Source organism: Parasteatoda tepidariorum, chromosome 6, assembly GCF_982258835.1.
Source record: "Parasteatoda tepidariorum strain Cologne lab strain chromosome 6, Ptep-v5.0, whole genome shotgun sequence".
NCBI lineage: Eukaryota > Metazoa > Arthropoda > Arachnida > Araneae > Theridiidae > Parasteatoda > Parasteatoda tepidariorum.
In genome coordinates, this window is record NC_141760.1 from 30,666,993 (window position 1) to 30,684,005 (window position 17,013).

The 17,013-nt window shown below is 29.5% G+C and overlaps 1 protein-coding gene across 2 annotated transcripts in view; it reads right to left on the reverse strand.

Moving 5' to 3' along the window:
* The window catches only part of LOC107438117 (uncharacterized), a 51,685-nt gene that overhangs the window by 18,815 nt on the left and 15,857 nt on the right, over positions 1–17,013 (reverse strand). The window contains exons 4-11 of one of the 2 annotated variants that reach the window (XM_043055039.3): positions 12,063–12,267; positions 11,891–11,976; positions 9,799–9,901; positions 9,459–9,699; positions 7,913–8,044; positions 6,764–6,938; positions 2,574–2,849; positions 1,376–1,640 (exon numbers count right to left, since the gene is read on the reverse strand). In XM_043055039.3, coding sequence (XP_042910973.2) covers positions 1,376–1,640; positions 2,574–2,849; positions 6,764–6,938; positions 7,913–8,044; positions 9,459–9,699; positions 9,799–9,901; positions 11,891–11,976; positions 12,063–12,267 — 1,483 coding nt within the window. The remainder of the gene's footprint in view (positions 1–1,375; positions 1,641–2,573; positions 2,850–6,763; positions 6,939–7,912; positions 8,045–9,458; positions 9,700–9,798; positions 9,902–11,890; positions 11,977–12,062; positions 12,268–17,013) is intronic. The other variant, XM_043055040.3, reaches the window with a different exon arrangement.

Consider the following 17,013-nt stretch of genomic DNA (forward strand, 5'->3'; position numbering starts at 1 on the left):
GATAAATAAAGTCAAAGCATAAGTTTTACCAAAAGATACATTTTTTCCACTTTTAAAATCATTCAAAAACTAAAATTTCTGTAAATTTGAAGAGAAAAAATTTAAACAATTTTGTATAAATTATACATATTAAAAAATTTGAATTCCAAAATAATTTTTAATCTAGCAAGGTAAATAATCGATAAATCTGTATTAATCAACAGTCCGAAATCATGCACAAAACTGGAAGATATTAACAACACAATTAATTAAGCTAAAATAATTCCAATTTCTTTTTTATTTGTTGCCGTTCTTGGTGGTCTTATGTGCTATCAGATTAAGCCAAATGAGTGTTTAGAAATTCATTAGATTAATTATATTCAGTATCATTTGGCAAAATGTTATTGCTTGAGATATACCGGAAATAAAAAAATTATCGAAAATTCTCCTGTAATTATTCTTTTTGGAGGGCTGTAAAACTTTATTTCCATAGTACCAATAATAGGTGTTTTGGTACCAATATTGGTATATTTAGTACCGATTGAAAGCACCATTTAACATAATAGCAGTAGTACCTAATTACCAAAATTAAATAAGCCAAAATTAAATAAGCACTATTGGGGTCAATAAACAATTTTTTATGTTTTTTTTCTTTATTTTTTTAAAAGCCTTTTCCTTATTTCAATATGTACCTAGTACCAAAATTAATTAAGCACCATTGGCGTCAATAAAAATGTAGCATTTTCTATAGTTCTCATATATGAATAAGTACATTTTCTCTATTAATTTAGTTTTTTAATGCAATTTTTTAGAACTTACCATCTCTCATGATAGATGGCACTACTAGATAAGTTAATTCCACAGTTCACTCGACAAAACACAACTCTGCTACAACCTAATTCTAATGTTCATTACCTAAAGAAAGATCTAGAATAGCCTAGCTTCAAAATCCAGTTAAATTTCTTTTTAAGATTTTGAGACTGTGCTAGTTGTAAATGATAACAAAACTGCATGTTTAATATTCACGATTTTTTAACCATGCCAGTTTTTAACAGTTTCAAACCCGTAAAGGTAAAATAAATGTTCTTAACCGTAAGCTTTAGGGTTAATCGGAAGGGCAGGTGGCAATCGGTTACTTTACAGTATTTTTAGAATGAAACTTCCAACAGAGATTGGCCATAACGATGCCTGGTAATTTGTACATTTAGTTGTTTACTTTTTCCAATAAATGTTTGTTATTTTCCCTCGTCCCTTTTTGAAAATACATTTATTTAAAAACTGCTATTCAAACTTTTAATGCTAAAATTTCATTGTTTACTAATTTTATTTCTTACTTACTATTCTCGTGCATGTAATGCAGAGAGTATCATTTCAAAATGAAGAATGTGACTATTACCTAATCGGTTCCCCACAGTCGCCGCAGATGGGAATCCTTCCAGGGATTTGTTCATTCATCAGCTGCCCACGACCTTTCTTGGGAGCTGGCTTAGATCCAGCTCCAGTTGGAACTCCGGGCTGAAGAGGAGCTGCTGTTGGCTTCAAATCCACAATCGGTGGCAATGCTGGAGAAAAGTTTTGAGCCTGTGGTCCAGAGGTTAAAGGTGCTGATACTTTTGGGGGCTCTGGATGTTGCATTTGAACTTGATCGGCCTGTGGCTCCACTATAAATGAATTACGCGTTTCAACTTATGCATTTTAACAAATGAAGACTTGGAAAAATTTCTCCACTAAACTAAAACTGATCTTTAATGTCTGCTATTTTTTTCTTCGTTTGGTCGAATTGATATATTTTACAGTTTTTGATGACTAAAGAATATTAAACGTCATTTTTACTGTGTGATAGGAAATTTTAATTATTTAATTATGACACGAATAATTAAATAAGCAATTTTTTTAGCCTTAAAAAGGTTGAAAAAAAAGAAGACATTATTTTGTCTTAGTGAATTCCATTCTGAAGCTTTCATTTGTCATATAAATAGCTTCATGAAATTGAGTTTTATCAGTTTTTGGCCTTGCTCTTCATCTTTTTATGGAAAGAATCTCATAAATATTCTTAATGCATGTGATTAGAATTTTATACAATAAATAATATAAAAAATTGCACACTGTACATATTAGTACTGTACACATTATACGTCACTCTCACTCATCAATGCTAAGTTCGAGAAGTTCTAAAGTGAGTTTAAAATTTAAAATCAGACTTATTTGTCTGAAAATTTAAAACAATTTTGTTTCGTCCGGAACCGTCTTTCCGTATTCAAATCAGCTTGATTCAAATGATTTTATTTCCTCTATAGATATTTTTCCTTTATAGATATTTCCTTTATAGATATTTTTTTAATATAATGATAATAAGACTCTTGATGTACCTGGTTTTTTCTTCTTTTTTTATTTTATTTTTAAATAAAGATAATATTACGGAATTCCCTGTATATATAACCCCATTCTTAATTTTACTGGTACATTTACTAATATATAAAAACATACATACTAAGTCTTCTTAACTATTTTTATCAGTTTTTTTTTATTTACTATTTTTATCAGTTTTTTTTGTTTATAAATTGTTTGTAAAACAAGAAAAAAGAAAATCTAACCAGCTTTCACTGGAGCTGGAATTTCATCCACTGTCACGGGCTGGGCAGCAAATGTTGTTGGCAATGGAGGCACACAGAAAGAAGGTGTTCCGGTTGAAGCTGGAGCTTCTGAAGAAGCTGGAGGTTGGACAGGTCTGTAAGCTGGAAGACTTGTGGTATCAGGTGTTGACTGCGTCACTAAAGGTGAGTAATTTTGTGCAGGTGTTGGTGAGGGGTCGGATACAACACTTCCATCTAATTCGAACTGGGGTTTCGGTGGCCATACAAATTTAGTTTCTAAGCAATTAATTATTGTTAGTAAACAATAAAGTGGGTAGAACAAAGGGATTTAGGAAACAAAGAAAATGCATAAAATAGTGTCTAAAGTCACACTCATCCTGCCTTCTCAAAAATGCATCGAAATTTCAAAAACTTAAAAAAGCATGCATTCTATCATATCTATGAGACATGATTTGGCTAAATGAACTCAAGCCTGAGATCAACAGAGGGTCGTGAAGTCTTTTTTCAAATACGAATGAGGAGCTCTCGTTTTATATTAAGGGTGTTTATTGAAGCTATTACACCAAACAAAATATAAAAACTACAGTTTGAATACCTTAACCTTGAATCAAAGTTTTGATTTTAAACTATGTACTACTTTTATCCAAAGGGTTATGGACTTTTAAATGAGCAAACAAATTAATCATTAAGAATATAATTAAACTTTTTATTTAAAAAAATGAACAATTTGGAGACGTAGTTTCACCTCTATCAAAATATTTTTTCCACCTAAATTCAATGAATTATTTTCAATTTTTTCGACATATTTTTACGTACCCAAACAATGCAGCTTAGAAACTTTAGTAATAGTGAAAAAAATAAATTACGAAAGCCTTACAAATTAGTGATCTCGAGACAAAGATATAAATTTTTCTACAACAATGGGTAAGTAGTTATTATTTAAAGTAGAAAAGTTTGAAAAAATCCTTAAATGAACACTGCAAAAACTACAAACACTTTCGAACAAATTTGAATTTCGAAAACAGCTCGCATTAAACTCATAAATACTCTCCCCCTTTCAGGACATCAAATTTAAACTCTGTATGTGCATTTATGTGGGCTGAAGACCTATCACATGCCATTTTTTAACAACAAGTTTATTAGTTACTAATATTCGAACTAACTATCAAATGTTGATTTCTTTAACCTCATCGGGACGACATTTTTCTACTCATTTTCGATAACATCATTTTTATAATCCTATAATTTTGACTCAATTAAGCAAAGCGAAACGTAAAGTTGAATACCCAAAACAGCTTTAATAATATCGAGAGATACGCATAAGATGCCCAAAAATATCCTAAATTAGAACTAGTCATAATATAATAAACACACATTTTTGCTTAACTTTTTTTTCGTTTTATAAGTTTTTCAAATTGCATCGCAAAACATACTACACAATTTAAAACTTCAAAATTTAAAAGTATCACAACCCTAAAAAAATTTCTCGATTCTAAGGTTTCGAACCATCTTTTGCTTCACACAAATTTCATCAAACACACAGATTTTCAAAAACTCGAATAGTTTTTTTAGATAGAGAGGGAGTGTTGTGATTTAGGGACGGGGGTAGTTTCTGATATTAATGTTTGGAGTGAGGAAAGTTAGAGGCTTTTATCTGCAAGGTTACAGCACTACAAGCAATTATTATTAATATTTTACACCAGTACCTTATTTACAATTAATTCTTAGTTTTGTCTCAATCCACAGCATGTGCTGATGGATTTTTAGTAAGAAAAACTATGCAGTTTGAGACAATGAAGAATTCATTGTAAATGCACTAATTATGATTAAGCGGCAGCAAAGATAGTAAAAGAAAACAAAATAAAAAGGAAATATTTAGTCTAATTCCATTTACAACATTATTATATATTCATATAAAAACTTTTATAAATGTAGTTAACTTTTTAACTAATAAATCTAATTGAAGGAAAAAACATAATTTTAAAAAAAAAACTTGTTAGTTTAAGTTTTTTTTAAAGAATTGTCTCTGTTTAAAGTTTTTAAAGTTTAAATTGTAAATAAACAATAAATTTTAAAAAAAATAGCACTTTTAACCCTTTGAATCAGAATTTTCGTGAAACATATTTTTCATTTTTTCGTATTAAATTAGGTTAAAATAAGTGAAAAATATAATATTTAGCATTTTAACAATTTATGGTTATGGAATACATTACGAAAAACTGCTGTCTTTTCCTACGTTAAAGGTAAACTCTTCCAAACAAGGCTCACTTCCAAGAAATATTTTTTTCCTCAAATTAGCACTTATTTGCAGTTATTTTTATTTTAGAGAAACAGTTATTCATCTTTGAAATTTCTTTAATTTACAATATCAATTATTGATGGATTTTTTTAATGTGAAGGAAAAAAAATCAAATTACTTCTTTTGAATTTTATATTTTAGTACAAATATAATTCCGATAATCTAACAGTTTTTTTTGTAACTTTTGACTTTTATAATTAAAAAATACCCGAATATATTTTTGCTTATATTTTAGAGCTGCAGAAAAAAAAATATGTAAAGGGACACCGGGGTCCCATCTGCGTCAAAGGGTTAAGCACGAAGTACAAAATTAGCTGTTATCTATAAAACACAGAGTTTTCCGAAGAAACTACATATAATATGTATTTTTAGAGAATCCTTTTCGAAACTGAAAACAAAGAAGCATAGATGCTTTGTCAACAGATTGATATTTTAACCAAGAAAAAAAACATAATAAAAATCTGCCAAACAGCAGTACATTAGGGCAGAAGTAATTAATCAACATGTCAGGTTTGATTGAGTGAGTAAGATAGGAGTTGAAAGAGGTTTATTAGTAACATAGTTTCAGCTTTCACAGTTTCATGAAGTTTCAACTCCCAAATAAACATGTTATGATGTCTATTACATCCATTTTTCTGTACTGTTATTAATCAGATTTTAAAAGCGTTTTTGCTTTCTTCGTTAAAATTTAAATTTTGCGATCCTCAACATGCAAACCTTCTTGATTTAGTATTTGTTAAGGATTCTAAACAAATATTAAAGTCAATCTTTATGAAACACCATGTATATGCAGTATTCGCTAAATAAATATTCCAAATTATCTTATTTTTATTACAAGGTGTTCCGTAATCACCTTACCTAATGTATATTTTTGGAATCACTGTCTTGATTGAATTTAAAAAACATACACCAATTTACTTTATTACAATATTGAAACAGAACACTATAATGAATAAAACGCAGTGAATGCCAATCAATGTGGAGTTGGAACTAAAACGAGATCCGAGCGAGAGTTATTACAGTGTGTAATTGAGACACATTTCTGCTTCTTTTAAAACTCTCAGGTTTTGATTTATTTTAACTTTAAAACTGCTGGAAATGTTGCATCATATTTAAAATTATATCGTTGTTTTTTTCCTCACATTAATCCATTAATTTGAGATTGCTAGCGTGACAAGGAATAATTTAAATTATGAATTAAAATAAAACACTTTGGAGTCCAAAAATATACATTAAGGAGTTTATAGTTACATATACATTTATAGTATTCTTATACACCAAAAAAAAAAATTTCTAGCAAAGTCACCGTACTGTTTGGTTAAGACATTTCGAGTGAAAAAAAAATTAAAATTTAAGAAATTATAAATAATAATTTAATAATTAAAATTATAATGAATAATTTTTTGATTATAAAGTTTTAAAAAAACGGTAATTTTTTTTCGTATCGGCAATTTTTAACGGTATTTTTTTAAATCGGCATTTATTTGGTAATTTTTTTCGTATGGCAAACATTTACTGGAAATTCTGGTTTTCAAAATTTTCTTCTTTTTACCGCAAATTTTGTAAAAAATAGAAACTAAAATGTAAATATATGAATGTAAATATATAATTCTCTAATAAATTATTTTTGTTCTAAGATATTTTTGTTCTTCTTTTCGTGTTCTAAGATATCATGATGGAATAACCAAATTTTACCACATTTGTCAAGTTTTATCTTAAATTATAGAATTGTTAATCTTGCCAAAATCATTGTCAAATCGCTTCTGTAAAAACTAACGAGCCTTTTGGTGTTCCCGTAGAGCCAACAACATAATAAATTTCATCATATTCTGGTGGTTTTGACCATACTTTTTTTCTGAGTGTACTAAAATAAGTATATTAAAATATTTACTTGATAAACCTCCTCCAATTTGTCTGTAGTCTACGTTGTAACTTGATTGAGATGATTGAGTCATCACTTTTTGGGAGATTTGAGTTGTTTTTTGAATAGTTTGGGACATTTCAGACGTTTGAGACATTTCCATTATTTTAGAATCAGACATAGATGAAAAGATTGAAGATAGAGACTGTAACGGATACGAAGAAATTTTTTTTTATTACTTTATTCAATCACAGCAATAGTAAAACAAACATCTCATAGCATACACAAAAGTTTCATGATATACGAGAAGAAGAAAATCAAATAAAATGTTTATGCAAAGTATAATAGAAAAACATGGAATTTTGTTGCAACATTCACTTAAACTTTTGGTGTGGCTAATTAGTTAATTTTTGCGTTTTCCTGATACCAAGGTATCAGATCTGTGATGGCTGGTGCTTTTTTCCCTTAAGTAAGTATATAACTAAACTCAGTGGTGGAACACCCCATAGAGGCCAAGGCCTACTGTACCCATCTCAGTTCTCCTGACCTTGGGCTTTGGTGTGCAGGAGCAGATGTTCCGGTAAGGTAGTCAGCCGGACCATTTATCGACCCACTGAATGGATGAAAGATATATATATATATATATACTTATATACATACATACATACATACATACATACATACATACATACATACATATATACATATATACATACATATATATATATATATATATATATATATATATATATATATATATATATATATATATATATATATATATATATATATATATATATATATATATATATTTGGAGATAAGCCTTTTATGGCTCAGAAACTATTGGGGATGTTGGATTAGAGTGACATCTGAACAACTTGGATGTGATCGGTAAAGAAGATGGCTTATCAGACACCCTGCTCTTACTGTGAGAAATCGAACCTCCACCGAAGCAGTTGTAGTAGTAGAATCTACTCACATCACCGAACAGGAGATTCTTTCTTACTACGCTTGAGATAAACAATACATTGAAATATGAGATAAAAAAAGTCCCTTTAGAGATCTGCTTAGGCTAAAACCCATGTTTCTATTAACGAGTAACTAAATTATATAAGCTTGTTTAACAGAGATTTTTGTTTTCTGTTCCACAATTTAAAGAAGAGTTTTAAATTAAATACCTGCTCTGGTGGCATATAAGGTTTTGATTCGAATGGTAGGGGTCCAGATGAATACGCTAGCGGAGCCGATGGAGCCGCTCCGGGTGTCGGACTTGAAGGCGCTGGTACACGATGGTACTCACCAGATATCCTCTGAAAATTTCAACAACAAAAATGGAAATAATAGCAAACTTAAATATGAAGAATCTATAAGTTGATTCAATACTTTATTAAAAGTACTTGTGATTTTTTTTCATCAACTGTGTTCGCTTAGGTTTTCAATCTAAAATTGATTACAGTTTCAAACCTTTATATATGTAATAGTTTGTCTACAGGAAGAGCTCCCCTCTCCGTAAAGTCTACGATCATCTGTTGCCATGGAAACGAGAAATAGCGCATTTCAAGTCGAGGAGTTTTTTTGTCCCCCGATTTCTTATCTCTCACTGACCCGAGCCAAAACCTGTCTTAAACAGTGACCCATACTTGAAATAGTTACATCTGGTAGCCATAATCACAGCCACTGCTACTGACGAATGGCTAGGAGAGTTCTTTCAATAGACAGACTATATTACACCAGTTAACGTAGGGCTAGAAAAATTGGTTCATACATCCGATTAAAAATAGTAATGTCTAAATTAGTTTATCTTATTAAGAAATAATTCTCGTCCTTCTTCTTTATTTCCATAAAAAAAAATCATATTTCTTATTCATGGGATGTTATAACGGAAATATTTTTTGCAAACAAATATTCAACAAAAATCTATGAAGTATTTTAATATGTTATGTGTAGTCTTGCTGATTTGGTATCATAAACCTGAGTGACTTTAGAACGATCATCATATTACATTATTATTTCACAACTTCTTTCTCGTGTGCAAAGAACAAATAAGCATAACATTTTACACATATTTTCAAAATTTCAACAGTTTCTTAATCTTTTTTATTTCTTTTTAATAAGAAGTTATGCAATATATTTTGGCCAAACTTTATGTAGAGATGTAAATCACATAAGAAATCTGATTAGAGAGAAGATCTTGGTTAATATAATCCAATCATAATAGTTTGGAATAGTTACACCTAGAACTTATAAATTGCACTTAAACCAAATTCATTCTTACCAGAAAACTCCGGCATCTCAACTAATATACAGAGCAACATTATTACTTAATGATTATTAATAATTATTAACAACATTATTATCATGGTATGCCGTAATTTTCACCATAAAAATTATCGGAAACCGCAGGAATCTAATTAAATAAATCTTACTACAAAAAGTACGGTAAAATCCATTTTTACCGTGCACCCAAAGTGCCGGTACTTTATACCCCAGCTTGATCCGAAGGATTTCCCTGTGCAGGCAATGTGTTTTCATATAGATGGCGCTTCATTACTTTAGCGTCTACCAGTTTTCTTACATGAGTGTAAACGGAATGAGCCGTTTCACATTGTTTGTGCTACGGTTCCCTTGTGATTCGATTTTAAAACAGTTGTAACTGTGTAATTACACAGTTTTTAACTTTATAGTACAGTTATTTATAGCTTTTATAAATTTAGGGATATTTACTTTAAATGGCTGAGGAGATATGCTTCTAAATGCTAATCCTCCAGAGGAGCTTGGGGATTGAGGCAAGTTTGTTAAATGCTGTCCAAATGGAGTTGGAACTGACAGAGGAATGGATGAAACTGGAAGTGATGGAGCCACTGATGGTAAAGGAGCAAGTGGAGCTGATTGCGGCAATTCAACTGGCTTCGGGGGAGCTACTGGAGTTGGCACTGATTGAGGCGCTGGTGCTGATGGCGCAAACCTATCAAAATCAAGCAACAACAAAAAAGTTAGATTTTAAATTATAAATAAATTTTAATTATTTTAATACTGAAAAGTATTAAATATCGGGTAAACTTACGCAGCTGGAGCTGGCCCTGGTGTTGAAGCCTGGCCTGCTATTACTCGCGCAGCAAGTATTGCATGAGTATCGCAGTATAATTTGTTCTGGATATTATGAAATCCTACAAAGTATAATTTACATATACGTACATTAAATGCAAGAACTAAGTTTCCAATTCTAAAACAATCAAAATTAGCTTTTTTTCTGTTTTTCTGAACCTTATATTTATGAATATTTCTTGCAAATTATTGCATACAAATACACAATTGAAAATTATTAAAATTATAACTTAGTGACTAAATGTTTCACTTTGTTTCAAAAATACCTAATTATTGCAAGATATTTTTGTACGGCAGCAAATACTTTATTATATAATTTCGTAAGAACTCCATTGAGTGAGTTTTGTGAACCGGAACCAGTGCAACGTGCTTCACTGGTTCCGGTTCACACTTAAAGTGGTAAACATCTGACGATCCTTCGGCCCACGACGCATTTTCAGTAAATAATTTAAGTGCAAGAATTAGATTCGAAATTCAATTTGAAATTTTATAACTATTTGAAGTGATTTTTGCTAAAATCATATTACGGTGCTGAGTTAAGCCATATTATCGTAGTAATTAAAACTTAATTACAGGTTACCAACTAAGTTAGTCCAACTTGCATAGAAATTTGTTTTAATTTAGCACCATATTAAGGTTACAATAACTTTGAACTGTATTATGGTTCAGTGTTTCAGAGATTTTTTTCAGAGTTTTATGCAAGGGAGCGGTTATCAAGAGGTGTTTCTTAGTACTGAATCCCTGAGCTTCATGGAAAATTTACCAAATGCTCTGAGAGTTTGGGTTCGTTCGTTAGTTTAAATCAGTAGCGCTGAGTGAGTGGTTTTGGATTGGACACAAAGGATAAGTATCTTGCGGTTTTTGAGAAGGTCATCAAGGCACCGATCCCGTTTGTCTTAACTTACTAATGCCAAACTAGTTTTTTTTTTAAATATGTATACACCAAAAGTTGGTTTATAACTAGAATAGATGCAACTGCGAAAGAAGTTGTCTAGCATAAAACCTAATTTTAAGGTTTTTATTCACAATGCGCAGTGGGCCAGCATCCAAGGTTTCGTGACCAAAATTAGTATTTCGATAAAATTTGTTTCAAAATTTGGGTTTTTTGTTTGGGGTTTTTATGTGCAGGTAAATTGAATTTATAGTTGAAATTTTGAAATACACTAAAAATACCAACAGAAAAAAAATGACTGCTGAAATAGGGCGAGCAAAAAAAAATTATATGTATATATATATATAGTTCGTTTAAATAATTAAATATAGCAATGAAAATATAATAATTTTCGTAATTTTATATTAAAAATGAAAAGCAAATTATATTTCCGAAGTAATATTACAAAATAACGCGAATTAATTGCAAAATAACACGAAAACATTGAGAAAAAAAACATAATTTTTGTTTCTCGGTATATTTAGTCCATCTTTGCAATATGGGCAAAATGGGACAGGTTTTTTCGAAAGAAGAAACATCAAAGAAGACAAAAAAAAAAAGTTTAGCTAATTACCTCATGGAACTTTTTGGAGATAAGTTTCGAAAGTGATTCAAACATTATAAAATGTCAAATGATAAGATATAAACTATAAGTTTGTCAAGAGTATTAACTAATCCAACAAATTTAAAAATTTTACTATAATTTCAGACTAATTACTCTGAACTATAAATTTAAAAGTTACATTTAAAAAAAAAATTTAATATATTTTTCACTACATTGTACTCTTGTCGGTCCGAAAAGTCAATTGTAATGTTTGGAATGATTATGAATATGTGAATGGGGTGATATTAAAGCTGCCTACTCATATTATAGTTGAAAATTTAATTTTGACTTTTGGCCGAAGATCATGGTCTTCTGGCCCACAGTGCAATGGCAAAATTTGATTTTTCCCATCCAATCTTTTCAAAATAATTAGTAGGTTGGCAGCTGCGAAAAAAACTTTATTTTTAAAGTGGAGGTTTATGGTGAAACAATGATGTATGAAATGAAATATTGAAGCAAAATTAGTATGTACTGTTGTATATTTGATGACACATTGATTTTTTTTTCTTTTCTTACCAGTATTTTTAAGAGTCGTCCCACAAGTACTACATCTAAAACAGTCTTCGTGGAGTATCTTGTCCGTCAGATTTACAAATGGTCCTCTAAACATAAAGTGCTTTATTACGAACTATAAGATTTTATGTTTTAAGGCTAATTTTATAATTTAGTGTTACGAACAGTTACTTACACAATTGTTCTCCCACAATCAGAGCACGGTCCTTGAGAGGGTCCCTCAGGTATGGAAGATGGTGGAGGTGGAGCTTGTCTTAGTGGAGCCGGTGCAACTGGGGCAGGTGCCGGTGCTGGTGGTGCAGTTTTAGGTTTAGAAGGAATACTTGGCGGTATCTTAGGCTTAAATATTGGAGGAGAGGAACACATTGTTGGAGATTTAGCTAAAAGACGAAACATGTATTTTATTGTTACAAAAAATTGCGACTTAAACTTATTTTTTATCTGTTTAAGTTATCGATGAATGTTATGAGGCAAACATCTTGCAAATTTGATGAATTATTAGCATATTATGTTCAATAATGCTTAATTATACATATCATGTTCAATTAGCATATAATTGACAGGATATGTATTATACGTTATGTATGATATGTATTATACGATATGTATGATATGTATTATACGATATGTATGACATGTATTAGTATATCATGTTCAATAATGCACGTTTCGTTCTTCAGTTAGAAAAGTTAATACTAAACAGACCCATCCTACATAACTCCGTATAAAAATCAAACAAATCCAAACCATATTGCAGCCTAAGCACTTTCATGTTAGGTGTCACCATGACAACTAAATAATAGTACATACAGTTTCTGTTATAAACTAATAAGATATCATTTTGAATTTATAGTTTCGTTCTTTTTTAAAATAAAATAAACAAAAGTTATTCCAACTTTTCAATAGCAGCTGTCAATTCTTTTGACAATCTAATTAAAAACTCGCAACTAGAAATAACTAATTTGTTCTTATTTCCTGGCAGGGGAGCTATTGATCTGGAGGCTTTGCGCTAAAATTTCGAAAGCCGTTTTTTAAATATATGGATGGAAGTACTTTTTTTTGTAGCGAATCAAGAACCAGAATTTATCGAAAATATTCTTCCTTGGAAAGAAAATTTTCCTCTTAGTAAATATTAAACTAATTACTATAAATATAGCTAGTTTATATCCGGATACGATGTTATTTGTTTTCAATAGGAAAAAAATACAGTATATTCATATTTTATCCATTTATATTTAGATTTTTTTTTCCAAATGCTTTATTCCTCATCCTGAAATTTTCCTCAAGCAGTGTATCGTAAACATTTTTAGTTGACGACCCACCAAGAATATTTAGAATAATTTGCAGCACTCTTGAATATAAAAAATGAACGATGAATATGATAAATATGATAAATGATAAAAATGATAAATATGATAAATATGATAAATGATAAAAATGATAAATATGATAAATATGATAAAAATGATGAATGTGATAAATATGAAAATTAAAAAGATAAATATGAAAATGAATATGATAAAGAATGAAAAATCAAATAACTAATCTCATGAAGGGGTAGAATTTTTGAAGCACATTTAACAATATATAGGGGTACGCATGTTTACCACACAGGCTGAAAAACACGATTTCAAAGTTTTCCAACTCTTTGCTCAAAATTTTCAAATTTTTAAAAAATAGCATTGTATAAAATTTCAGATAAAATTACAGTAAAAAGTACTAGTACTCACGGTGTCGGTACTTTTTACCGCAATTTGACCCAACATTTTTTACAGTGTATGCTCCAGCACAAAGATCAATACTAGGGCATTTCATGAACAAATGATTAGGCTGAAAAGTATGATTTGCTATTTTTTGTCGAGATATTAAACTTATGTGTGTCGTGGCATTGATAAATTTAAGCATTTATTGATGCAGATTATTATTTACGCATTTTAGATGGATTTTTTCCTTTCTACTTATATATAAATTTATTGAAATTTAATTTTTTTTTGCTCATAAAATATATACCATTTTCACTGAAATTTTTGAATCTACAGCCTACTATGTTAATACATTTTAAACTTTCAAAGTATGAAGTGAATGAATTTTTAATGAAAAATATCAGCAGGAAATATAATGCAATTGTTTTGTTGAAAAAGAAGATAAATATTCTTTCTGTTTAATATTTATCAATTTGTAATTTAATTTATGGAAAATCTTCTCGTCTGCACCGTATTTATTTGAAGAAAAAAAATTAAATTAAACTATCAAGCTCATAAAGCAGCCAAATATAAAGCTCATTTTCGTGAAAACGTACATTTTCTAAAATTCATTTATTTTAAAATTAAATTTATTTTAGGATTGATATGACAGATACTATGAAAAAGCTTGTCTCATGATCAACAACACTCCATCGTTTTCAAAAATCAATAATTTATAGTTTTATTAGTTTTCAAATGATCATTAGAACCCCAAACTGATTAGTTTGTTAGGTATAATGTAGATATTTATTTAAAAGATCAAACAAATTTTCTAGATATTATCAAAATTTCTTATCATTTACGTTAAAGGTTCTTAACTCCATCCCTCACCAATTATTTAAATTCCACTTCCAAATATCTGTAAATATGATCCGGTAAATAAGGATTTTACGGTAAAAAATACCGGCACCCTGAGTGCCCGTACTATTTACCGCAATTTGACCCAGAATTTTTTATATCGCATATTTATCTCGACTAAGAAAATGATAGGGTTTTATTATACGATATTAACATCTAGATATTTATTGTAAATTAATTCTTTTTTTATACGCATGGAGTAAAACATTCTATTAAAATTACCGTACTGTACGCTAATGACATTTTAATAAAAAAAGATATATTTTTGGTTAAAAAAATACGGTATTTAAGCCATTCATTTGGTAATATTTTCATTTATATAGTAAAGCGTTTACCGAAAATTCAAAATTTTCAAATTTTCAGCTCTTATTACCTCACACTTAGTAAAAGTACAAAATTGAAGAATAATTTAACGCAGTAAATGGTAGATGGTTTTCATGTCATGCTTTAAGATATCATTAAAAAAATATCTAATTTTATCACATTTACCATATTTTATCACATATTATACAATCAGATTTTATTGTTAATTTTACCAAAATCATTAAATAAAATTACCACTCAGGAAAAAATTACCGAGATCTTGGTGCTCTCATAGGGACAAAATCACTGTAAATCTGACGATATTTTGGTAGTTTGACCATATATTTTTATTCAGTGCATATAGAAATTATAAATTTTTAACACCAACGTTTTAGAGCTCCATCATTTATTGATATAGGGCAGTGGTCGGCAAAGTGCGGCTCCAGAGCCGCATGTGGCTCTTTAGCTCCTTAAGTGCGGCTCTATCACAAATATCCACGGAAGGCGCAATAATATTTTCATTTAAAAAAAAACTTTGTAAGAAAAAAAATTATATCTTATTTTGATAAATTAAAATTCTTCTATAAATCGAGAACATGTATAATTTTTTGTTTAAGTTAAAAGATGAATAGGTATTTAAAATTTTATATTGTTGTAAAAATACGTAACGAACATCGAGTTTAGTTTTATTAGTTTTCGTAAACGTTAACACAAACCATGTACAAGCTACCGGCTGAAATTGTTCGCATGTTTACGGCGTACTCCGGTGTGATACAAAGGTACCACAAACATGAGCGCGCATACTTTTTCTAAAGTAGTGGGCATTGTTCGCATTAATAAATATTTATTAAGTATGAAATTTAGTTTTATTTAGTGTACTACTTATTTAGTGTAATAAAAGTTTACTAAACAAGCAGATTTGGCTCCCAATTTTTTTAAAAATTGTTGTAATGTTCATATTTGGCTCTTTGGCTAATAAGTTTGCCGACCACTGATATAGGGTAAACCAACCAGTGAAAGAAAATTTCATACATATTGATTAAAAATAAGAATTTGAAAGTTTTTCTTTAGATTGATTGGTAACAATAGCTTACTGCCAAACAATAGGAAGTCATCTAGCAATGTTTTGGATTACCTGGTTAAATAGACTTCTCTGGAAAAAGTTTTGAATTTGTTAATATCTCTGCAACACCTTGTTTCTTTGAAAAAATTATGAGGTGAGTGTCTGTATTTATATGTTTGAAGAGGAGTTAATTGCATGTAATAGTTTTATTTTTCTCACTGTGAAAAAGAGAGTTCAAAATATAGTTATTGAAGTTACGTTTTATATTTTTTAAGCATCATAGCATAATAAAGTACTGAGATAAGAGGGAGTTTATTCATTGGATCACCAAACGATGAAAAACCAGTGAAGGAACAAGTGTTCCTTTACTGGGTTTTTTTCCAAGTTGATGAAAATAAAAGATAAACTTTAATTTTCTTGTACCTTTAGTGATATTCCACATCAAAAGTATGTTAAAAATACGAAAAACAACTTTTAACCAGTGAGGAAACAGGCATGTTCTTTTACTGGGCATAGATTTCCCAGTGAATGAACAGTATGTGTTAATATGTTGACACTTTAATTTTCAGTTCATGATTACAAAAAAAAAGATAACATTTTCCACGTATTTATATGTTCTAATTTCAAGAATAGGCTTGTTTTTAAATATTTGTATGACTTATAAATTCATAAAGAGCATTAAAAAACAACCAAAATTAAGTGTTCCTTTACTAGGTGCTCATTCACTGGTAAGAGCTGTTCCTTCACTTGGTCTTCTAACAACTTGTTATTTGAACCTCCAAAACTTTAAAACAATATTATGTAAGTTCTCTACAATTTTTTTACATAATTTGTAATTAGTAATAAATATGTTGACACTGTCATTTAACTAAAATTACGAATTTTTAAATTAATATGATTTTTTAAAAGGCAAGCGAAGCTTAAGTGTTCCTTCAATGGTTAGTTTACCCTAACTAATTAAATTTTCAGTAATAGGTAAGATGCATTTTATTAAAATGTGAACGATTTCTTGCTTAGAACTAGCGATACCAAAAAGTATCATTTGAAATGTACCTAAATATTATATATAAATTTGCATTAAAGTGCATATTATAGCATGAATTACATATTATAGCAAGGCTTCTTATATTCATTTAAAGGATCATTAAATAACAATAATT